Source organism: Macrobrachium nipponense, chromosome 26 (assembly GCF_015104395.2).
Source record: "Macrobrachium nipponense isolate FS-2020 chromosome 26, ASM1510439v2, whole genome shotgun sequence".
NCBI classification, from domain to species: Eukaryota; Metazoa; Arthropoda; class Malacostraca; order Decapoda; family Palaemonidae; genus Macrobrachium; species Macrobrachium nipponense.
Window position 1 is genome coordinate 25,878,597 of NC_087215.1, and position 26,049 is coordinate 25,904,645.

The following is a 26,049-nucleotide window of genomic DNA, read 5'->3' on the forward strand; positions in this document are numbered from 1 at the left end:
GGGATACTCAAGTAGCCAAAAGTTTCCAAATCCAGACGGAGGTGCTGTAAACAGATGTTCACAACACCGGCGACAGAAAAATTATGAATAGAAAATGGGAATGGTTCCTGATACCCGCCTCCCAGCGGCGGGAATGGGTACTAACCACCTGACTCCCACTACGTGTGTCGTAAGTTTTAAATTCTGTCGGTCGTCGGAATTATCAGCTATATATATATCTGACAGGTAAGTTTCATGAACAAAATATAATGTTATATGGGACACTTGGGTTCAAACCTAAGAGAAAAAAAAATTCCAGAGGCTTGAGAGCCCCCTCAAGGTGGTCCCAAGTGGAGGGTGATATAGTGCCCATGAATCCCAGACACATCAGTCCACCACTAGAAAAGAACATTAGGAGACTCAGGAAGGGTGATGCCTATAGTACCCACAATCCTTCAGATCTCGGAGTAAACTGAAACTTTCCTAGTGTGTCAGGTGACTGACTGACACAACTTGAGAGCTCCAGTGATTTCTGATGTATGGAGCAATTCAAGACTACAAAGTGTAGTTTTCAATTTCCATTTATCTTTTTCTATTTTGTATTCTTTACTTTTTATTGTTTTACCTTGTGCTGGATGTAACATTGATTACAATAATAAGATTTTCAAGGAACCACTACTTAGTTTTGTGAGCATCACTGGCAGTTTAGTTCATTGGATAATGGCTCTGCACGAAATTCTTTAAGTACTTTTCTATTCACCACCACTGAGCTCTTGTCCACTTTGATAACTAATTCATTGTGTATTGATGTTGGAGTACTGTAACTTTATTTTTCTTAATATGAAGTGTAATATTTGTCAATATTTGTCAACAAGGCACAAATTATTGGCTAGTTGGGATTTTGGATCTGAATTAGTAACTGAAGTATTGCAGAAGTTTTCATTGGCATACTGAAGTATTTATCAATTTCTTTGGAAGTGTTAACATTATGTTTCTGCCTTATAGATTATCCTACTTTTTTAAATTGTTTGTTGTTAACATCCCCACAACTTTCTGTTTTCTACTATAGTATATATTTATTTCTGCACTTCTGAAACAACTGGAATAGCAAAGGTCTGTAAAGCTGGATCCCACATACCATTCAGCTACTGATGGAAAAAAAATATCTGGAAGTGGCTGTGTGGGCAAGTTTTTCAAGTAAAATCCGATGAACCATGAGGTTCTCCCAGACCTTGGAAGACAGAATCTTTGTCTGAGCAAACACATAATAGATAACTGTAAACTCTGTATCCACTGTGGGATGGGATGTATATCTGTCCACCCCACGGTAAACTGCTTGTGATTCTGGTTCCAATTCTCTCTTTTCTGCTTATGATGATGATAAGGTTTTGACAATGCTGGAGCAGCATATTCAGATAAAGTCAAAGAGCCTCCTCCGAGGTCACCATGATGAACTAGCCATCCAAGTATCAGCCCAAATATAATACTTGACAGTGATACCATGATTTTACAAGGAATAGGCCAAAAAACAGGGTGCACAACTGGTAAGCCTTTCCCTCCAGATGATGCACAACTACTTCTTCAAGGGCGGAAAACGAAAACTTGAAAGTAAACATCATTCAAGCTGATGGATGACAAGAAGTCCCCTTTCTAGATGTAATCATAAACTGATTCCACTGTCTTCATACTGATGAGGGACAGTTCCAGGCACCAATTACAAGGCTGAGGTTGAAGATTGGGTACCAGCTCTTTGCTCTTTGTTGTCTTCACCAAAGCAGAAGGAAATGTAAAATCCTGGAAGTCCTCCATGGTTCTACCTTACCTCTTTATCAAAAGCAGGAAATTGTTAGAATTTCATAGCATACAACTGGATGGTTATGAGCCGAGTCAGAAGAGAAGAACACATTGTCAGAAAAGGCAGTTGATGACCAGAAATCATTATCAAATCTGATTACTGATATCTCAGAATGAAAATATCTCTGAAAATGACATGCAAAAAATAATAAATATGCAATCTAAATACTTAAATCCTTCACTAAGGGCCTACCTTGAAGGAATAAAATGAATTAATAACAATAAGTAAAGCCCAAGCTAGTGGAAGCAAGTCATATTTCCCAGATAATTTCTAACAGAGAATTCTTTTTAATATTATTTTTACTGCCTTTCTTCATACTAAGAGAATATCTACATAATTTGTGGTATTTTCTTCTGTCTATTAGACAAAAGAATGCAGTGTCAGGAAATTCACTTGCCACAAAAGGGGAGGACGGGGGCCAGTTTACATATGAATGAACAATAAAGCACAGAACACACAAGAGAAAAAATATGAAGAACAAAAGATGCCTTTATACTACAAAGCCCTTAATCTCGATAAAAAAAAACAACCAAAATGGGTTAAAGGCAACACAGGGCTAATGTCAAATTTCAATTACCTAGCAAGTCACCACTAATAAATGACAAAGACTAAACATGACAAATTTTGAATCAATTTGTATTTTTCATAACTAACAAACCTGAGGTCTTAACAGTAGGATAACTTTTAGCGCCAGCTGGAAAACCGGTCAAGTTAACAAAATTGTGAATGCAAGGGACTACTGGCACCTGTGCCTGGTCACGAGTCATGTGGAGCCACCCACATACCCCTCTTCAACCTGTGACCATGCTAGTTATTTTCACTTAGATATAGGAACATTCACAGAATGCTACAATATATTTTGCTCCCCAAAACAGAAAGATTCTTTCCAATATGAAAGATAGCCTGTGATTCCAGATTTGCAAATCAAGAAAGTATGCACATGCCTAAAGAATTTCACTAGAAAGCACCATATACTATGCAAATTGTCCCTTAGTAAGAGAAAAGGCAGTAAGTATTATGCCTGAAAAACTAGATGACCTGTGATAAAGCAGTCTACAGAGTAGAAACAGTTTGGACAATCTAACTTGCTTTAATCAGCTTGGCTGACACAAACACGAAGCAGATGAATGATGGGTATCGAAGGATCTAGTTGGCCTCCTTATTATTCAGTTTATTAAACACAGAATGTAGTGTCTGGAAATAAGAACGACACAAATATGGAGTAACATTTAAATAAGCAATTTGACAAAAGCAAATAGTACGCAGTTTTTCACTGAAAATATGATTCCTTACCTAATATCCAAACCAAACACTGTGGCTGTTCCTGATGTCGGTGCTAACATACCAGTTAGGATATTGAATAATGTAGTCTTTCCTGCGCCATTGTGCCCCAAAATAGCAGTTATCTGGCTTTCATATATGTCTAAGCTGATACCTACCAGACAAAATAAGTAGTTTAGTTTTCAGTAGGGATATTTTGTATCAGGCTGGGTGAAAGGTACACATACAGCCATGCTCATGTTTTCTAAAATGGATGGAATTTAATGATTGAGTAAAAACATAGGATTAAACAACATATATACAGTATAATCAATACATCAACATATTCTAAGGAGCAATAACGATTTCTTTGGCTCCATCCTAAAAACATCCTGTGCTTATCTTAAATGGCTATAAGTAAGTGCTGTGTTGTTATAGCGAAAGCACAGTCATGACACATGTCTGTTCAACTGAGCTTCACATACAATTCCTTAACATCCTGTACAGTATAAAAGTAGTTACAACTTTTAGAAGTTTCAAAAAAATCTCATGTATTATGTACAGATCTCTGTTACCTTAGCCATAGCATTTGTCTATGCTTCAGTTCTTATACTTACAGTAGTACTATAGTTTGAAAATTTTACAGCCATTTACAAAAAGTTGCGTTCCACATAGCAACATGAGAACTTAGAGAATTCAAAATTATGGTTCAGTGAAGACTACTACCATAAAAGTACCATATGAATGACCGACTATGTACTTACCATCAACAGCAGTAACTGGCTTCTTCCCACGAGGCTGAAACACCTTCTTCAAGTGACGAATTCGAACAGCAGCCTTTCCTTGAAGTTCAGCAGATACAGGTTCAAGGTCTGGAGACTCAGGGATCGCATCATCTTCAAAACCATTGTTCTCTCCAGACAGTAACTTGCTAAACTAGAAAGAAAACAAAAAACCCATTACTGACAATGTATGCCTTTCTAACTGAATTCATGAGAAATATTTACATTCAGAGGTCACATAGTATACTGATTACAGGTGTATACAAACATATTTGGATATGTATAATAAAGTTTACAAAACATTTTTCAACACAAATTATGATTAGAGCCAAGATTTTACTTTCGAAGTACTACAAGGCATTCCAGATTCTTCTAAAATACAAACCAGTACAACTTTCAGAGCTGTGTTCACAATCTTTCACCCTTGCTTGTGTTTACATGGAAGGCAGAGGCTTTATAATCAATTATCAGCTTTTCACTGAAAAAAATTGCTTCACAATAGATTTCCCGCACTATTCCTTAAAATATTCATAAGTTCGCAAATGAATTATTTAATGTAATCTATGTTTAACTCGGCTTTATAAAAAAAACAGGTATGACTGATTTTGATTAGTTCTTCTACTGCAAGTGGGAATTTTACATATAGGTGCTATACAGATGTACAAAGCATTTACAGTCAGACATTTAATCATGATGGAATAACAGCTTCATAGCAGTGATTAGAAAACAACTTCATGATTATCAAAGACTACTCCTCCTACCACCTGTTGTTTCAACTGATCATCTCTCTCAACTGAAAGAGGAGGAGGTTTAGAGTGACTGGAATCAAAGTTCCCACTAAGAACATGACAGGGACCCAGTCTCAGTAGCAGCAATGGTTCATAACCTAAGCTCATCACTTTTGCTTTTCTGGGCTCAGCCGTGTCGCCCCAGTGAAATACGTTCCTTTAGCGCTATTTCTAAGGTAAAATATTGCTATAATACCAGAGAACTGCTAAATTGGACATGCCAGAATATTCTGACTCGCTCACCTTTATTAAAAGGTGTCGGTATGAATCTGGGGCGAGTGAAAAACACTACCACAGCAGCCTCTCCAATGAGCCTTTTCCACATCAAAACCCTTTAGAAAAGGGGAGCCGTGCTACAGCTCACTTCCCGCTACCGCGAAGTGACGTCATTCCTTTGATAACCGTTACGAGAGGCGCACGTTACTTTTGTGCTCTAATTTCTTCTGCTTTTTTGGCTTGTGTTTTTACGTTATGGATCGTCAATCTGCTTCTACATCCAAGTTAAGTACTGGTTTTTTGTTTGACACTATTTAGGGAGTGATTTTGACCCTCGTGGTCCTTTTATTTAGGGCTTTGTCTGGCGTCGCCTTCGCTGGGGCGACTGCGCGCCACCATTACGGCGTTCCCCTTTTGTGTCATTTCGGTTTCGCGTGGTCTTCCATACTTCATGAACCGAGTAGTATTTCAGTACCGTTTATTTGCCTTTTCTTGGATGGCAGTTTTGTCGATCGTTTATATGTTTTATGTTTCTTGTTTTTGTTATTTTCGTGATTTGGCACGGGGGTTTCCTTTCGAGCACGTGTCTTTGTTTCGTGCCTCATTGGTACCCACCGTTATAGTTTAACTTCGTTTCATTATGATTTTATTTTGTTTGTTTATCATGCCTACCCTGGCCGTCTGCCCTACTTTTGTTATATCGTTTCGGCATAGGCCAGTTCTGGCTTTGTCCGGGTTAGGGCCTTCCTTATCGGGTGGTCCTGCCTGGTTGTTAGGTGAATTGATGTTCATTTCTCTTCCCATCTATTTCTTTTTCCCTCCCCCCGTGTTAGAGCATGATTTTACATTAGTTTTAAGTATTTATTATTTATTTTTGTATGTTTTTCTTGGGTGTTCGTGTCGGCTAGCCTACTACGTAGGTTTCCCCTGCACCTTCCTCGCAGTCCAGTAATCGCAGGGAGCCGCTGGGTCACGTGATCGTCACCCCTCCTGACCTGCCTTCCCCCCCCCACCCCCCCCCCCTCCTCTCAGGGCCCCCACTAAGTGGGTGCTTCTCTCGCTAAGGTTGTCGCTGACGACCGACCCGAGTCCCTGAGGGGGGTGTGGAGGGGGGCCTCTCAGGCCTTAGGTTGGTGGGTGTCGCTTCTCAGCCGACCCTACTTCAGAGTTGGCGGTAGTCCGGGCGCGCTCGGCTCCTCCCGCCTCTCTCAGTGTATTCGCCCTCCCGCCTTGGACATTCCCTCCCCGCATATGGCGGGTTTGCATTCTGGCCTCACCGGCAATCGTCGAGGGTTTTGTTTTCGGGAGGTTGTACCTCCGTAGGCGGAGTTAAGAGTATTCATCTTTTACTTTATTGTTTCGTTTAATTACGTACATTGAAACCCCGGGTTCATTACTGCCCGGGATAGCCCGTTGCTAGTGCCTTTGTATTTCATTCTCCCTGGTCGGGTAGCTTCAATAGGAGGTTCCGGGATACCTGGAATGTATTGTCCTCCAGGCTACTACGGTTCCAGGTTGATTTATATGCTCTTAGCACGAGTTCCCGGGATGCATATGTCTCTTTAGTCCGGGTCACTCTGGCATAATATCATGTTACCTTGAGTTTTTCATATCTTTTTACATAGCGATACCCATGTATCATTACATTTACAGGCCACCCAATGTCTGGTTGCTGGCTGTAATGCCGTCCTCCAGGATCCTTGCGGGCACGACGTTTGCCGGGGCCATGCCCCCTGCGCTGCGCTGATAGAGAACTCCGTAGTGTGGCATCACGAGAACTGTTTTGCTTGCTACGAGATGGTACATCGGGTTACTTCTTTGGTAAGTTACCCGTTCCCGGTGCTTCTATCTTTAATGTGGTCTTTGTAATGGTATAGTATCTTACTGAACTTTTAGCCCTATCGTCTCCGATAGCATAGTAAGTTAAGTTCAAGGTTAACAAATTTCTTTTCTTACAGGCAGATCAGTCTGCAAGGGATGCTGCTCTCTCCACCCTCAAGGTTTGGGTAGGAGGCTTTGGGCGGAACGTTGGGAAGGCGAAGCTGGACATCCTTTCCCAGGACATGGCGGCTTTAATCTTCCCGGCAGGAAAACAAACCGCCTACGTGGACCCAAAAGTGGCAGCTCCAATAATTGATACTATTCAGGAACTGGTATCTCAACAACAAGACGAGGAGTTACCGGAGCTTGTGTTGGGAGGAGTGCCACTTCCGCTTACAGAAGATGTGCCCATTACACCGGATATGGGTATTGGTAAGAGCGTTGATGAGGCTAGCACTTTAAGTCCTCAGGGTCATTCCTTGAGTACGTCTAACTCTTCCACTCCTTCTTCTTCTAAATCATTTCAAGGTTTCACCGGGGGATTGCCTCCTTCTAGGGCGCAACCCGCCTCGGTGATACCTAAAGTAAAGAAACTTCAGTCAAAAACACAGCAAAAATGAGCTTCAGTACCAAAAGCATCATATGACAACCTTCCTAAAAGTGTTCCGGCATCCCATACCGGAGGTACTAAACCCAGACAGAAGTCCCTGTCAAAGTCCTCAAAACCAAGTTCAAAGGAGGGGAAATCTTACCATTCCCCTTCGAGCCCCTTACCATCAACTTCTAAGGGCCTGATACCTCATAAGGTACCAAAGGACAAAGGGGATTCCTCTCCCGCTGGGCAGGATCTGTTCAATACGAATATCTTAAAACAGGTCAATAACCTAGGAACTTTGGTCAATACAGTTACGGCAAGGTTTGAGGAGGTGATTAAGAGACTGGGTACTCAGGAGTCTCTCATTGCAGGTCTTCAGCAGGGTGCAGCAGGCTCAGCCCATTCTAGTAATCTAGTGCAAGGCCAGAGTATGCCGGACAGTTCCACTCTCCCTCCCTTTCATCCAAGTAACCCTTGGAGGGTAGCGAACTTCGCTCCGTTCATCAATGGGATGTTAACGATAGAAGGCTGCGGTACCCGGAGACTCGAGGACTTTGAGTTCTTCCCCGCAGGCTTGCAGCCCCCTTTCATTGGCTATGTTCGGCTTACGGAGGCTGCTCTTGTTAGGGAGGATAAGGTTCCAAAGGAAACAGTCATCCTTTCCAGGGACCAGGCCCAACAGACATGGGTTTGCAGGTTGGAAGAGTGGAACTGCGCAAACACTAGAATCACAGCCTTTAAGAGCCTGTTCACTATGTTCACCACAGACGAAGAGAACCCGTTACCTTTTACATCTAAGGTGGCGGAGCTTACTCTTCAAGCAGTGACGCGTGATGAGCCCATGCCCCAGCTTAGAGAAACAGATCCTACATCACTGCTTCTTCTGGGCGGGGAGGATTTGTGGGTAGATCTGCCGGCAACCTTCTCTGTGGGGAAGCTTAAGCCGGATTGTGCAATCACTATGTTCAGTGAACGCCTTCCTTGGCTGTCGGATGCTCTGATTCAAACAGAATTCGATGCTAGGTCACGTCTTGCAGGGTCTCTTAACTCATTAGTGATGACCGAGACGGCGGCTCTTGAGTACGCACAGGAGCCACTGTTTAAGGTTATCGCAAAGTCATTACTGTTGAGCATGCAATGCTACCTGTATGAATTTGCGGTGGCTAGGAGAAATTGCAGGAAACATGTCCTATCTGAAGCTACGATTAGACATGAACCGAACAAGCTTCTGGCTTCTTCAATTTGGGGCGCAGATCTGTTCCCGCCCTCAGTGGTCAACGAGGTTCAGCATGAGGCAGCACGCCTGAACCAAAGCATCAGGTTACACTGGGGTATTCCATATAAAAGGAAACTGGAGTCCTCCTCCTCGGGTGCGAAGCCAAGGAAGAAACAAAGGAGATTCCAATCTTTCCAGGCACCTCAACAACAAGCTTTAGTCCAGGCTGTACCAGTACAGCAAGTACCACAGCCTTCGACCTCCAAGGCACAGCCTCAGCATCAATTGGTTCTGTTTGCTCCGTCTCCTAACCAGCAAGCTCCAACCCCGTATGTGGTGTTGCCTGCCTTTAACCCAACCTTTGAGAGTCAGGCATTTCAGCCTTTTAACAGGTTTGGGAGAGGTGGTAGAGCAAGAGGTCCCTTTCGCCAACGTGGCGGAACTAGAGCCTCCGGCCAAGCTAGAGGTACAAGGACAGCAAGAGGGACAAGACCCTCATCCTCTCAATGAGGATTCACAGGTAGGAGGCAGGCTGTACCACTTTCGTCATCGTTGGGGGTTCAGCAATTGGGCAAAAAGCATAGTTTCCAGAGGCCTAGGCTGGAGTTGGATCGAAGGTCCTCCTCCACCCAACACCTTCTATCAGGAGCCAACACAGGAGTTGGTAAACTACTCCAAAAAGGGAGCAGTGTTGAGGACCAGGAATTTGAAGTTCCAGGGACGCTTGTTCAGTGTTCCGAAGAAAGGCACCGACAAGAGAAGAGTGATCTTAGACTTGTCCTGTTTAAACTTGTACATTCGTTGCGACAAGTTCAAAATGCTGACCATCTCTCAGGTGCGAACCTTACTTCCCCGTGGGACTGTCACCACCTCTATAGATCTTACAGGTCACCACCTCTATAGATCTTACAGACGCCTACTATCATGTCCCAATAGCTCGGCACTTCCGTCCGTTCCTAGGCTTCAAATTAGGGAAGGAAGCCTTCTTCAAAGTAATGCCCTTCGGGCTCAATATAGCCCCAAGGATTTTTACGAAGCTAGCGGAGTTGGTGGTGCAGGAGCTAAGGTCTCAGGGTAAAATGGTAGTAGAGTATCTGGACGATTGGCTAGTGTGGGAGATGGACAAAGACAAGTGTATGAAAGCCACAGTAATGGTCATGACTTTCCTAGAACACCTAGGGTTCAAAATCAACAGAGGCAAATCCCGCCTGACTCCAGAGTCAAAGTTCCAGTGGCTAGGTATCCAACGGGACTTGGACTCGCATACTCTTTCCATTCCATCAGCAAAGAGAAAGGAGATTGCAAAGGCGACAAGGCAATTCTTGAAATCCAAAAAGACGTCCAGGAAAAGCCAAGAGAGGATCTTAGGCTCTCTCCAGTTTGCATCCGTGACAGACGTCCTGTTGAAGGCCAAGCTCAAGGATATCAATCGAGTTTGGCGTTCGAAGGCCAATGCAAGGTTCCGGGACAAGCTTGCTCCGATGCCAGCGATTCTGAAGAAACGTCTTTGGCCTTGGTCGAAAGCATCAAAATTGGCGAAGGAAATTCCGCTGCAGTTTCCTCCTCCGTCCTTAGTGGTAAACGGATGCGTCACTGACGGGTTGGGGGGGATACTCGCAGTACGAGAAGGTTCAGGGGACGTGGTCGCCTCAGTTCCAGAAGCTCCACATCAACGTCCTGGAGGCTATGGCTGTGTTTCTTACTCTGAGGAAACTTCGCCCGCCAAAGAGGACACATATCAGGTTGGTGCTCGAGAGTGCAGTAGTAGTGCACTGCATAAACAGAGGCGGTTCAAAATCAAGCCATGTGAACCATGTAATGATAGCAATCTTTTCTCTAGCAGCCAAGAAACCTGGCAGGAATTCAGAACGTAGTAGCGGACGCACTTTCTCGCTCAGTTCCACTGGAATCAGAATGGTCACTGTACTGGAAGTCATTCAAGAGGGTTTGCAGCATAGTACCAGGTCTGAAAGTGGATCTGTTTGCTACAGAGGTGAACCACAAACTCCCATGTTACGTGGCCCCGAACCTGGACCCTCTGGCCTACGCTACAGACGCTCTCACCATAGATTGGAACCAGTGGCAGAAAATTTACTTGTTTCCTCCAGTGAACCTTCTCCTGAAGGTTCTGAACAAGTTGAGGTCATTCATGGGTAAAGTGGCACTCATAGCACCGCATTGGCCGAAGAGCAACTGGTTCCCTCTTCTACTAGAACTAGGTCTCCGTCCTCACCCTCTTCCGAACTCGAGCTTGTCACAACAAATACAAACGAAGACTGTGTTCGATTCCTCAGGTCTTCACAAAACCCTAACTTTATGGATTTCATGAAGTTTGCAGGACAAAGGGGTAAGGACATAGACCCAGAGAACATTTCGTTCTTGGAGTCAGACAAAAGGGAATCAACACTCCGTCAGTATGATTCAGCAGTTAAGAAATTGGTGGCATTCCTCAAAGCGTCCAATATCCAGAGCATGACATTTAATGTAGCTATCACCTTCTTTAGGAATTTATTTGAACAAGGTTTGGCGGCTAGCACAATTACAACAACGAAATCAGCCTTGAAAAAGATTTTCCAGATCGGATTTGGTATCAATTTAACACAGTCTTACTTCAAGTCTATTCCGAGGGCATGTGCACGTCTTCGGCCTGTACAGAGACCGTCGACAGTGTCATGGTTTCTTAACGATGTACTTAAGCTAGCTTCGGATACAGACAACTTAGGGTGTGATTATCAATCCTTATTGCGTAAGACACTATTTTTGTTTTGTTAAGTCTGGCTTCAGGTGCTAGGGTTTCAGAGTTGTCTGCTTTATCCAGAGACCCAGGCCATATAGAATTTTTACCTTCGGGGGACGTGTTGCTTTCACCAAATCAAACATTTCTCGCAAAGAATGAAGACCCTTTAGATAGGTGGTCGCCATAGAAAATTGTCTCGCTTCCACAGGATCCATCATTGTGCCCTGTGCAAACTCTGAAGGATTTCCTTTCTAGGACATCTGGCCATTCGAAAGGGCCGCTTTTCATTAGGGAAGCTGGGAGGACCATTTCTCTAAAGGGTATAAGGCAACAAATTTTGTATTTTATCAAAAAAGCTAATCCAGGGTTATTTCCGAAGGTACATGACATCCGGGCTATAGCATCTATTAACTTTTTCAAGTATATGAGTTTTGATGATCTAAAAAAGTACACTGGTTGGAAGTCACCCTCAGTTTTTAAAAGCCATTACCTTAAGTCCTTGGAGGCTCTTAAATACCCGACAGTAGCAGTGGGCAGACCAGTGTCCCCTGCTACAGCATGAGCAATTTGCAGTGGCTTTATTTATTACTATTTCCTTTCCGCCAGCCTCATTAACAATCTACCTAAGCTACCTCAGCCCATTCTAATGGTGTTCATATTTAGAATTTGAGTTGTATTTGTATATATTGTACTTGTATTACATTTAAATCTGTATTTTTGGTAGCTGAATTTTATTTTATATAAATTATTAGCCTTAAAATATGCTGTATATTAAGGGGGCCGGCCGGAACCCCTATACGTATATGGAGGTATAGGGCGAAAAATGCAAAGTCATGAAAAAATTCATGGAGCTTCATATGGCAATTGAGAATACGTATACGAAATATTTCGTCAAAATTCCTCTTACTTTCGTAGTTACAGGGTAATTAGTTAACGTAACTCAGTAAGCCTAAAACATTGATCTGTACAAGAAAATGCAATATTTCTTCTATTATCGTAAATTTTGATAATTATTGTCAAAGAAATTGGGAGAAATGGCATCTGTAGACATTCCCCGAGTTGAGAAGGAGACTTCAGGCTCAAGCTACCAAGTCCAGTCCTGATTTAGTGCGATCACAGACGTCAAGTAGTCTACACGTTCCATTTCACGTCTGACATTCGCCTGCTTTCACGTATGTTTATGTATGTTTCGGCAAGAATTTCATCATGCCAATGAGGAAAAGACAAGGGAAACATCTCGCTAACATACAGACGAAGAAAAATCGCTCAAGTATTATTACAGAATATCATAATATATGCGTAGTTAGTGAAGAGAGAGGGGAGGGTTGCTTAGTAACGCCCCCGTCTTGCTTGACAGCACACGTCACACTATGCCTAAGGCTACGATCTTTGAGCAAAGAGATCTTCATTTATGATAAATAACAAAGTTTTGGTTTTTTAATACCCAAAATGGAATATGAAATTCATAATAATCATGATTTATTAAATTGTTTTTGTAAAAAAAGTGTACGCCTTCGAGTTTCACCTCTTGACATTCTTTTGCAATTACGTTTGTTTATCTTTGTTTCGGGCAAGAATTTCATCATGCCAAAGAGGAAAATACAAGGAAAACATCTCGCTAACACACAGAAGAAAATTCGCTGTAATAAGCAGAGTTAGTGAAGGGGAGAGAGAGAATTGCGTAGGAAGGAGGGCCCCATCTTGCCTCAAGCAGTGCCCCAGGCTGCGATATATGAGCAAAGGGATCATCATTTATGATTAAATTATGATAAATAAAATAGTTTTGGTTTATTAATACACAAAAAACAAATATACATTCATAATAATCATTATTTATTAATATTGTCTTTATAGAAATACGAAGGAAAACTTTGAACGCCCGTATCTCAAAACTATACTTATTGACCTTCAAAATCTATCTTCTCACTTAGTTTTAAAGCTATAACATTGGAATTTGGTATATAACTCAGAAAGACATTATAGAACAATCAAATAGAGCCCTTTTTTCCAATTTTTGTTTCGTATTTTTTTTTATAAATTTTTTTCTCTGGATTTATAGGGTTTATTTTTTGACCATATTGAAAAATTCATATCTTGCAAAAAAATGACTTTTAGAAAAAAAACTCTCCATTCGATTGGAGGTCTACATCAGGTCTATATATGGTAGTAATCCCAGGTCTATAAATATCAAGGGAGGAGATAGAATTTGAAAAATGTTAGGTTTTCGGGATATATCGCCCTGGCGTCACAAAACCGAAGGTCAGAGGCGAAAATCATATGCGGTTTGGAGATGTCCCAAGTCACCTTATTAAGTGGTATGAATATCAAAGTCCTGTCCTTAAAAAAGGGCATTAGCCGGCCAGCCCCCTTAAGGCTGTGATATATTTTTCTATTATGTATACTATTATATTTTATTATATTCTCATATTTTAGTTGTTTTTTATTTTCAACCCTTTATTTTATCTAGTATCATTTACCTTATATGTTTATAGCTTGGTGTTTTCTCTGGTACAATTTCACAGAGCGACACGGCTGAGCCCAGAAAAGGGATTTTGACGTAGAAAAAATCAATTTCTGGGCGAGGAAGCCATGTCGCCCAGTGAAATCCCGCCCTATCTTTCCCACCCTTCTTAGTCACCAAGCTAGAAGGCTATCTGCAGGTATGACGTCACTGCCGCTACCTTCGCGGTAGCAGGAAGTGAGCCGTAGCACGGCTCCCCTTTTCTAAAGGGTTTTGATGTGGAAAAGGCTAATTGGAGAGGCTGCTGTGGTAGTGTTTTTCACTCGCCCCAGATTCATACTGACACCTTTTAATAAAGGTGAGCGAGTCAGAATATTCTGGCATGTCCAATTTAGCAGTTCTCTGGTATTATAGCAATATTTTACCTTAGAAATAGCGCTAAAGGAACGTATTTCACTGGGCGACACGGCTTACTCGCCCAGAAATAGATTTTTCCTACGTCAAAATCCCTTAATAATGATTGTATGTGGTTTCATCTATCTTTTGACTAATCGCTTTTATTTAGTATTGACCAACCCTAAATAAGAGATATTTTTTGAGCCTCAAAACCAGCAAATCTGACAATGTTAATCAAAATTTTTGCTGGTGAAATATATAACACATGCATGCATTTTGCAGTATGCATACTAGTCATTCTCAGTGAAACTCTTGCTGTTGGCTGAAACTCGTGAGTTTATGTGAGAGAATGGTTGCTAATACTGATGCTTAATATTTGAGCAGTACAGCATCTACCATTAAACAGAGAGAGCTTGGCAATGGTGGTCATTTCAAAAGTAGCTCATTTTATCTCATAATTGTGTTTTTCTTTATTCTTAATAATAATATTAATAATACAACTAATATTTATTCCATGTGTGTATGTGTGTCCAGTTATTAATAGTGAAGAATTCCATGTCAGAGAGCATAAGTAATTTCTTCTAGTAAGACTGGCTTTTAATTACTTTTCTTTAAGGTCAGTGATGATCTCATCATGATTATATATCTTGTGACCTTTTCATATATTCATCTTCAAACTGCTGCTTTACAAGCTGAAAGCACTAGAAGAATTTTTACTGTTGAGAAAATGGCTCTACTTCAGTCCATCCAGTCAAGTTGTCTCAATTTTGTAACTTCTGGATATTTCATTTTTAAACCCCCCACCAACCTTCACAAGGGATTGATGGCCCAAAACTTATCCCACTTAACCTAACAAAACGCAAAGCATACATACAAGTAACCTATGTTAACTACTTAAGCTTTTTCTTCCTAAATCATTAAATCTGTATTCCTCCCTCCATGCTTACAATCATCCCTCCCTCTGCCTTGCAACCTGTCGTCCATCAAAGTCTTTCTGGGGATACTCTATTCTTAGCCAAAGCTGTAAGTGAGAAATGTCCTCTCTGTGTGCCTTATTTGTTCTACTGCATTTCCTCTTATGCCCACTGGGAATGCTTAACCCCTATTTTTTGCAGTCTTGAGCAACAGTTAACCTGGCTTTAACTGAAATTTGCTGAAAAAACGAATATTTGTGAAAACATGTATGATGCAAAACTAACTGCAGTGAAGATGAAGATGACCTATCTTATACGCTAAGAAAAATAGTAATTTCAGACCCCTTAGAAATTTCCTTTGTACAAAATAAAAACAGGAAAATAATCAACTTTGTTAAAAATTACATGTAAATTGGAGATCCTGTCAGGTATAACAAAGAGAAACATGACAAATTTTTAATTCATTTGTATTTTTCATAGCTAACAAACCTCAGGTCTAAACATTAGGATAATTCTTCTGGCGTCAGCTGGAAACCGGTTAAAAATAGTCAAAGATTGTAAATACAAGAAATCTATGGCATCTAGCATCCGATGCATAGTTGAGGTTTTTATACGGGTTTTAACTATTCGCAGATTCAAGCTATTCATGGGGCAGGGGGTCTGGTACCCATCCCTGCGAATACGGGGGGAGCACTGTATTCACGGCTTCGAGCTATTCACTGGAGGTCTGGTACGCATTCCCCACGAATACGGGGGGACCACTGTACGTACTATATCTCTTCAGGCAACAAACCATGGAGCGTAAAAAAAAAGTGCTGCAATAGTATGGCTGCAATGCTCACCTGCATCAATCAAGTCAGTTCCAGCAAACAGCCTGTAGGTATGAAGAAAGGAGAAAAGAGAAAGAAAAAGAGACCAGTCATCTCATTCATTCTCTACTCCACACAACCATCTTAGGCAAAATACAAACTGTCCTGCAGGGGCAATGGATGAGTCACACTTGTTGAGCAGCCAACACTGGACCCAAGGAAAAACTGTCCAAGGATCTGTGGGCAATATCCTTCTCTTAGGAGAAAGTGAAAGTGGTCTGAAGCAGTCAGGAACCACTATTCAAAATCCTTTGAACAGATAAGTCCTCTAAAATGCCCGCAAAAATCAGATATCTTACCTTCATACCCTTGTCTGGCTGAATCCAAAATGACTTTTGGAATATGAACCATGGCTTCCTTTTAGTACCATACTCACCTGAAATTTCAGAATGGACTTTGAAAAATACACAATTCATTTACATATTTACAGTATATCTGATCAAAATATTGTAACTTTACACCAAATAATAGTTATTTATTATTTATGACTTTCATATATATCTAAAAATCAAGAAACATGAATTTCTTACTTGGCACAACATTATCTAGGTAATAGGCAAGTGACAAGTACATAAAGATGTCGACTGATATCATAATAAGACTGCCAGCAAATGGAAGGCCTTCACCTTCCCAAAGACGATCAAAATTAAGGCCGCCATAGAAATCAAAAAAGAGCACCTGGAAATGATGAAACATTAACACCAATTAATTATCAAAAATAACATGAAACCTTACTTACATATTTTAAGGAAAATGGTGCTATTACAATACACAGAATTCATCATTTACATAAGCCAAAACCAACAGAGTCTTACAGTTAATAAACTCATAAATTTTTGTAGTACTGTAACAACTAAGGCTTTCCATGATACTGGTCCTTATTCAGTAATCACACTAAGGCCATACTCATAGGGATACAGTAACCAACAAATTAAAACAAAATACTTTTACTCTCTTTCTCTGTCTCAAGCTACATTCCATCCTTTAACCAACTGAAGCGCATTCAGAAAATTACCCCTGTGTTTGGTTTAGTACTATGTCAAAGACCTCAAGATTAACTAATAATTGACAGACAGTGCTCAAAGAAGGCATTCAGATTCAAAACAGAAACTTCTAGTAAGGTATTCTGGTGGTGAGAGTAGTAATTAATTACTGCTAATATTCCATTTCAAAAGGTTTATCTCTAGCTGGAGACAAGCAGCATTCACTTTAGCCAGAAGCAACAAACATGGGTAACTAATCCCTTTACTGCATCTACAACCTGCTTCAGTCTTACTTCAAGCTTCATAATTTTTACCTAGACTTTGTAAAACAGAATCATATAAATTCTCATCTTGAAACCAGTAATTTTATTCATATGCAGCCAATAAAAATATAAGCTAAATTACATAATTTCTGCCATAGGACAGCCATACCTTGTCAATTGCCATTGAGAAAGCACAAGGAGAAAAGAGGCCCAATGCCCAAAAGGCTCCAGGACTTATTTTGTCACCCAAATAGACTTGAAGATAATACAGCAAGCTGAATGCGACCTGAGTCAAATTACCAACAACTCCAGCTACCTTTAAATAAAAAATATCTTTTAATAAGATAACAAAGCATGTGATCTGAAAAACAAAATCTTTTAAGAGCAAAAGCATTCACAACTAATCTTATTAATGGTTAAAGTCCACAATTATACATTACTAATAACAAACACATGCTTTAAAGTAATTTTGGCAATGAACAACTTATAACCAATTTAATCCACATATATTAAATTCAAAATATGTAATGTTAATTTTTCCCAGATATACAAACACCAAGTCTTTTATATGGATAAACCTTCAATAAAAGCGGGTTCAGTTCTTTAAGCTTGGTAACAAGGTAGTTAACCAGTGGCACTGAATGAAGGAGGGTATGAGAGCCAGCACCCCTTACTCAATGTTAGGGTAATTTTTCCCTCAGGAACAAGGACAATCATGATTGGTTGGAGGTGGGACTATGATAAAAGATTTCTAGCCTGTAAGAATATCTAAGAAAATTGCAAATTACCTTGAATTTGCAATTTGTCCCTACCAGGATACATGTACAAACCTTCATCTTTTATGAGGAAGCTCACTGCTTACACGGGAAGTATTGCCAAAAGAACATGACTGGTGTTCTTTCAACTGCAAAGTGCCATCTTCCAAGTCATGTAAATAAGCAGATGAAACATGACCCCAATAACCACCTGTACAGCTTGCATACATGATATCAAAGCTCATGGGGGCCTGTGACAGTATTTGGCTTTGTAGGAGTTATGATCTATGAAAATTAAAATACCTGTTTCCTGTAATTGACAGGTGATTGGTTCAAAGGTAGCAATGTTATCATAAGCAGACATAAAGATGATACTAATGCTCTACCACCCAAGATACCCCACCACCCCACTTGTTTAAAAGGAGACAGGGAGTTACATCTACTAACTACTGTAACACAGATATGATGCTCTATATGTAACTTACCTGCATCTGGCCAGACTAGTGCATATAGACTGGTAGGCTACTAGATGGAAGATGATAAAGGGTAGGAGAGATACCAGTCTTGTTTCATTCAATGGACCTTTCATCAATGTAACCCCTGGGTTAAGGATGCTGTTCTGTACCAGCAAAGACAAAATGAAAGCCATTAGCCTAAATCCCAGAGCTATTGCACCTTACAAGACATGGGAATCAACTAATCATTGTGATATAAAGCAGACAGATCACAAGTAACTGGGCCCAAACAGACACTAGAGTGAAAACACGTGTGAATATCTGTGGAAGGTCAGTGCACACATGGCCTTGAAATGAAAGACTGTCATGTCACAAGCAAAGCAAAGGTGCGTCAGAGTTCTGGCAGATGGATATCTGGAAATATGCATCCTTCAGGTCTCTCAAAAACATGAAGACTCTCTCTGATGAGAGCCAACACAGAATCTGGAGTTTTCATCCTGAATGGGGTCTACCAAACAATCTTGTTCAGCAGACAAGAGAACCAATGACTGGCCACCAGTAAGAGCAGACTGTTATGCCAGTCTTGAGACATGGAAGACAAAGTGGAAGGTGAGAGGGAAGAAAATGAAGATGAGGACAAATAAACTTGCACTTCTTCGACCTTTTATCATCACAAGCCTCTTTAACATCTCCAAGGATCACCAAGGATGAAGTTGATGCAAACATCCATGAAGAGGCAAGAATTTCAACAACAGCTTCCAAAACAGCAACAGGAACAGCAGGAACAATGGCAACATCAGGAATGGTGGTGTCATTTGGAAAGGCTACTGCCAAAGCACTGGAATTTTCCCAGAACAAGGTATGCGTCGAGTTCTTGGCTGCAGCAAAGACCTCCAGGAAGTAACCCAAGAGAAGACCCAAGCCCCTGCAGTATCTGCTTAATTTTGCCAGGAGTAATGGTTTTAAAAAGGTTGGAATTGAGGAAGTGTTGATGAAAAGTGGCAAACACAGCCATCACATTGTCCACAGTCCCAGATGAAGAACAACTAGGTAAGTAACCATAATACAGTCCTTGTGTTCCTCCTTGGGCTGAGAAGTGTGAAACAGACTGACAAACAGGGCCTTCATAGGCTTCCTCTCTAACCAGTAATATCCCCACTGGGCAGGCAACAGGTACCAAATGCAGCTGAAAGCAAGTGTGCATTCCTGTTCTCTGCAACAAAAGAGAAAACAAATTTACAGTCACCATTCAAGGATGACATAAAACCTTCTGCACACCATCATGCCCAAGAACACCTAAGAAAACGATGTCCCTTGAAATTTATAGAAGTTACAGGCACCAGTTTGCTGCATACACTGGAAATTACAAATAACTTTTGGCCCAAAACTTTAATTCTAATAATTCCAAGGCCATAAACTTTACCAAAAATTAACTATCATTAATTATTGACAAAACTCTATAAGTAGTGATCATATATGCAAACCTGAAACCAGTAAAATTTGAGAGTCATCTGTAGAAACCAGCAAAATTTGAGAGTCAACTGTAATAAAAAAGTGGTGGTCATCTCAAAACATCCATTGATATCTTTTTCTTCTTACAGATTTAACTCTAGGCTATAAAGACATACTAGGCACTAAAGCATTAGTAAAATTTGAAATAGGTGACTACAGGCTTTTTCAATTTTACTGTAAGAGCCAGACTGTAAGAGCCAGACTGTATGGAGAATGGATCTTTCCTCACCCTGTTCATGCTATTCGTTACACAAGCATTTTATCAGCACCATTTCCTTGAGACTGCTTACATGATACAACATATCCATAAATTTTCTTAATTTTCATATGAATACAATAAATCTACCCCTTTTTAACAGACCAACAAGTGTCACAAAACATGTTTTGATGCTCACCACATCAATTGCTTAAAAGATAGTTTTCCTCTACCTATAAATCATTTATAGCAAGTGATAGGTTTCAAAGCTTCTTTCACCATAACTTTTAAAATGACCAAAAAATACATAATGATAAAATTGATTTGCTCACCTTTGCCTTATTAAAAAACGGTGTCAACATCAGAGCAAACACAATGGAGGAGCAGCCATACAAAAGGAAGAGCAAAAACAGGAGGAACATGTTGACATGTACAAAGACCCTAGCAAGAGGAAGGATAATTATGCATATCACAGATAAGAGGATCACGTAGCCCCCGTATATCGTAAACCACGACAACCTGCATAAGAGAAAAACAGAATATCTAGCTTGAATAGCATATAGTATTTGTAGTATCGTGTTACATCACATTAATCAACAAGCATTCAATGAATGCCTAGTGCAATATCTTGATCAATGTATGAGAACTTTTTTCAGTAGTTATCTACTTTGGAGACTACTTTTGAATGAAACAAGAAAAAATTTATAAGCTTAATTTTGGGTTTGAAATACTTTTCCAATAAGTAAAACTGCTACTGCCTGCATACCCATCAGTCATAAAGTGTATCACTTCTTTAAAAACAACAGATACTTTTTAAAATTTATAGACAAAGTAGACTTCTGATATGATATTAATCTAAATATAAAGTAGAACATTTTCAACACAGACATGAAAACTAAGGAAATTTCCATACCATAAACTTTTGCAGTGTTGCTATTCAGTTGTTTAGGACTCATCTCTGATATTTGTATGAAAAATGAAAGACTAACACCTTTAAGATATTTCTGCATACTTAGAAGACCAGGAGCATTATGTCCACAATAAATATTCCTCTATTTCTGGAAACATAATTAATAGTTATAGATCATTAACTTGCAAGCAAATAAATGCTACTACTACATACCTAAGACATTGGCAATACCAAAATACTACTCAGGATGTGATCTACACTCACCAATAGACAGAATCCCTCAAGCCCATCATTTTCATGCCTTCTTTAATTCTTTTCTCTTTCTCTTCAACAACAAGCATCATCATATACACAATAAACTGTGCCCATGCAAAAACCATGTACAAAGGGACAATACTCCGCAGCACAAAGGTTCCGTCTGACGTGAACGCATCTTTTGGATACAGCTGTAAAGTGACATTTGGCAATGTCATGATCCTTTTTGTAGTCATCTGTAATAAATGAAAGTCTTGCAGTAATTAAAAATAATTTGCTATATATACTGTGCTCATGGTACAACTGAAATAATCAAAAGTTTCCATTTAAATTTGCAAACTTTGAAATCTAATATAAAAAGAAATCAATTATTCTATCCTCCTCAGTTCTTAGCATAGGAATATTTTTCCCAAAATAACAATTTGATATAAATAACAATGGTCTGAAAGGATTCTTGTCATTAAAAATCAGTTACTTTATATTAGCCTTTAATCCATTCTTGCAATCTTCAAGACACCCACTGGAAAAAAAAAGGAAAAGGAAAAATCCTTCTAGTTCCACCTGGCTAGGTATGCATCTAGGTTCCACACCCCTTAAGGAGGTAAACGGAGTCACCCACTCTGTGTCTAAGGGCTTCCACAAAGTTTACCAGTTCTTTGTTTGTGCATTTTGTTATTTTGATATTATAAGTTTAGTCTTTGCTTCTAACTTGTTATTAAACCAAACTACAGCTCTTTCCAATCATGTATATGAGCAGTCCCCGGTTATTTGCAGTCACAGTTATCAGCGATCCGGTTATACAGCGCTTGTCTAACGATAACTGGATTTTCGGCGCACTGTTCCAGGTTATCTTTCGGTTCTCATCATGTCATCGGAAATGGAACCGGGGACTGCCTGTGTATATTTTGTGATTTGTACATGGAGTCAAGAGTATGATTATCCATCACAAGAAGAGTGGAAAAATACCTGCATTTGATGTGTAGTGAGTATCAGGACCAGGTGTATACTTAACTAAACTGCAGCACAAGTGAGAACTTATCTTGACTTTTATAATGTTATTATCCATGTGTGAAGCTTCTGACCCCCTTTGCCTCAAGAACTATCCTGCTATGCTATGGTGCCGTCTGGCTCAGGCTGTGTAGGTGCCACAGCCTAGCCAACTCCAAGTCTATCAAGATGGGTCAACTGAGGAGCTATCTATTCTCTTCACTACATTAGTTGGAGAAGAGCTTGCATCAGCTTCTAGATAATCTACATGAGAAAATTGATTCTGTTTAAAGCCCTGAGGATTATAATACCTAACCTTACCCAGTACTCTCTGTTCTCCCAGCACCAACATAACTCTAGGAGCCAGCAATTCTCTCGGCATCAGTCCTTTACAACTAGTTATTCTTGTACCTTCAAATGTACTGAGTGTCCCTTCACTACCACATACTTCATTTGGAGGTGCTTATGATGCTCTGTTCCTGGCTCTGGATCAAGGCATACCCTTGGGTCTTGTCATGCATGCACTTGACTCGGGAAGTTTTTCAAGTTTACAGTGGCTTTCAAACTCCTAGTTCCACCTACTACAGTCACACTATGGGCCCTTATAGATTCAACTTCATTACGGGAATCACACAGTCATGCGGTATCTGGCAATGCTGCTAGTGCTTCCTTTACTGATTTGCTCAAGCAAAACTCCAGACCTCCTATTACTACCAGCCATTTGCACATTTACAACTATAACCAGTGATGTGTCCCATGGCACAATAAACTTTCACTCTTTACCTGTGCCTTCTCATGCACTTGCCTCTACTCATCTAGATATGGCCACACTACTGCCTTGAGTCACTCACCCATACACAGCCACACTCCTGCCTATGCCCACACTCATGATACTCCTACTTCTACTGAGAGACACCTACTGACTACAGAGGATTCAATCCATGTTTCATCCTTGACACTTATTGCATTATTACTGATTCTCCTGACACCAATACTCTGAATTTTCTTCTGACTAGCATTAAGACCCACTAAAGTTTCAGTGCTATCCTCTCTAATCAAGTCTACAACTTGCATGGCATATTCTATGGAAGTTTCTCTCCATATTAAAGAAATGTGTCATGAGTGAAAGGGAAAAGGATTCACTAATTCCTCTGTATTATTAAGCTTTGCTAAATAAAGCCTAAAGCTAGATCTGCTATATATTCAACACATAAAGGCAGCCAAGGCACTAGTTCTGTATTCTGAGGCTTGACACTTGCCTCTATTACTCACATTGTTTAAGGCTGTGCCTTCTCACATGACTTAGATGGCATTACGTATCTCTTTTCCAGTGGGTAGTATTCTTGGATTTTATGACCACAGCATAATTTTAAATTTTATTCAAAGTAAAAAAAGTTGAAATTTAAGAAGTCAAATGCTCCACATTTGACTTCTTAACAACTGCTTCTACTTAGTAGCGTGTGATAAAAAACCACACCACCAGACAGCCATACCACTAGTGTGATGTCTCCACTGTCAGTGAAAGATAGCCCAAGCTGCATGAAGGACACCAAAGTGGTGGTAGTTGTGTCTAACATTCTTACTGAGGACTGAGCCACCAGCACCCAACTCACCTCCTAAACAAAAGACTAAACAGCCTTTCCTCTCCAGCCATTCACCCAGGGCTGCAACATCCCCCATCATCCCCATGACAAGTACCACCCACCCTACCAATGCCATATAGGTTTAAATCCACTCAGGACCTAGTGATAATAGCGCATTCTCCTGACAAGCATATTCAGCCTTCAATTGCTTAGCTCCTAAATAGCAAACTTTTATTTTTCGTATTATTTGGAGAGTCTGGATGATCTGCTCAGATGCATAAAAGGCTAATATAATATTAAAGTTTATGTACTAGATATTGTACTGTAAGTTTATAAATAGATGTGACTTAGCAAAATCTGACAAAGTCTCTTTCAAAAAGTCCCATTCAGCTTGACTTTGTTTCGTCAGTTAATAACAAATAAGCTATTTAAAAAAAAATTAAAGAGGTACCTGAATCAAAGCAGTGTCGATTAGACTCTGAATAACAGCAAAGCTTGAGGTAAAATAAGAATTTGCAGGACATTTATAGGAACTAAGACCCTCAGTTTCCCTGCAATCCTTGCCAGCACCATACCTGTAAGAATTTTAAATAAAATAGTACATATTAAAATAATTCTTGTACTCGGAAAAAAGACCAATTACCAAAAAATTCTGGTGCTTATCAGGTGGAATAAATTTTGAGCTATTTGCTAAGACTGACACCATACAAATAAAAGAACAAGTGGAAAAAACCAGTCATAAGGGCTAAGAGGTGGTCATTCCAAATTCTTATTTCTAAAACATACTTTTAAAAATTTTGTGCACAACATCTTAACCAAAGCACTGAGGAAGTTACATAAAAAACAAAGGAACTGTGATAGACTGTCTATTTCTAACATTGAACTAATGCAGCTGAGAGGACAGAGAATATAAACATAAAGTTAGAATACTGCAGGGCAAGAATTCTTGCTATTTCCCAGTATGAATGGAAACAAATTATCCCAAGGGCCATAAAGTCATATGAACTAGCATTAACTTCAAGCAAAGAATATCTGACCGAAAAGACAAAAACTGTCACAGTAGAGCCTTTGTAACGCAAGGTTATGAAGAAAATATTCTGGTTTTCCTACTCAGGAGAGGGAAGCCAAGGCTCCCTTTCCAAAGATGGCAAACCATTACCCATAACAACCCAAATACAGTGGACCCCCATATTCACGTTCTCCACATTTGTAGACTTATGCATTCTCACATTTCTCTCTGGAACATTTCCCTGCATTATTCGCGGAAAATTTGCCTATTCACGGTCTCTTCTGTGAGAAATATGCACAAATTTCTGGGGTTTTTTTTTATCAATTTCATCATAAAATGCACTTTTTGTGATAAAACTAATAAAAAACCAGGTATAAAAACTTTTAATGGGTTTTCTTTTTAGTTTTAACTAAAAAGCATTTTTATAGGAGTTCCAACTATTTGCAGGTTCTAACTATTCACGGGGGGGGAGAGAGAGAGAGGAGAAGAGGAGAGGAGAAGAAAAAAAGAGAAAAAAAAAGAGAGAGAGAGAGAGAGAGAGAGAGAGAGAGAGAGAGAGAGAGAGAGAGAGAGAGTCTGGTACCCATCGCCCATGAATACGGGGGGACCACTGTACAGTTGGCTCCCCATATTCGCGTTCTCCGGATTCGCAGACTCACTGATTAGCGGATTTCTCTCTGGATCATATCTACCCCTTATTTGCGGGGATTCGCCGATTCGCTGGTTTTTCCGACAATAAATAATCACTAATTACTGTACTTTGAAGTTATTTTCTTGATACAAAACTGATTTACTAATTTTCAAATATTAACATTGATCAATACTGTATTAGTAAGTTTAATAAGATTAAATGATATCACATAATAACAATAATAATTTTCTCTCTCTTACAGAGATGTATGTTGAATAAATGATTTATTAATTTTCAAATATTAACATTAATGTCTTTAAAGAGCAGTCAATTCATTAAAGAAAATACTGCAGTGAATTAGTAAGATTTTAGTTTATAAATATAAAAATTATGTAAGAATGAAGGAAATCCCAGTCTTCTCTCTCTAACTCCAGGTACTAAAGCTGTTATATAAATCAAGTAATGTGACAGGAGGGGAGGGAGTGTTCTCTCTCTCTCTCTCTCTCTCTCTCTCTCTCTCTCTCTCTCTCTCTCTCTCTCTCTCTCTCTCTCTCTCGACTGAGATGAGAGATTTTTATGGTACACTATGTACTATGTATATTTATTAATATTTTCAAATAA

At 39.9% G+C, this 26,049-nt stretch overlaps 1 protein-coding gene across 3 annotated transcripts in view; it reads right to left on the bottom strand.

The window, feature by feature from the left end:
* LOC135200079 (cholesterol transporter ABCA5-like) overlaps nt 1-26,049 on the bottom strand; it is a 271,083-nt gene that overhangs the window by 132,421 nt on the left and 112,613 nt on the right. For all 3 annotated transcript variants that reach the window (XM_064228374.1, XM_064228377.1, XM_064228375.1), the window contains exons 5-12: nt 24,240-24,363; nt 21,228-21,454; nt 20,386-20,572; nt 17,305-17,451; nt 16,420-16,567; nt 16,189-16,265; nt 3,859-4,030; nt 3,128-3,269 (exon numbers count right to left, since the gene is read on the bottom strand). In XM_064228374.1, the coding sequence (XP_064084444.1) occupies nt 3,128-3,269; nt 3,859-4,030; nt 16,189-16,265; nt 16,420-16,567; nt 17,305-17,451; nt 20,386-20,572; nt 21,228-21,454; nt 24,240-24,363 (1,224 nt within the window). The remainder of the gene's footprint in view (nt 1-3,127; nt 3,270-3,858; nt 4,031-16,188; nt 16,266-16,419; nt 16,568-17,304; nt 17,452-20,385; nt 20,573-21,227; nt 21,455-24,239; nt 24,364-26,049) is intronic.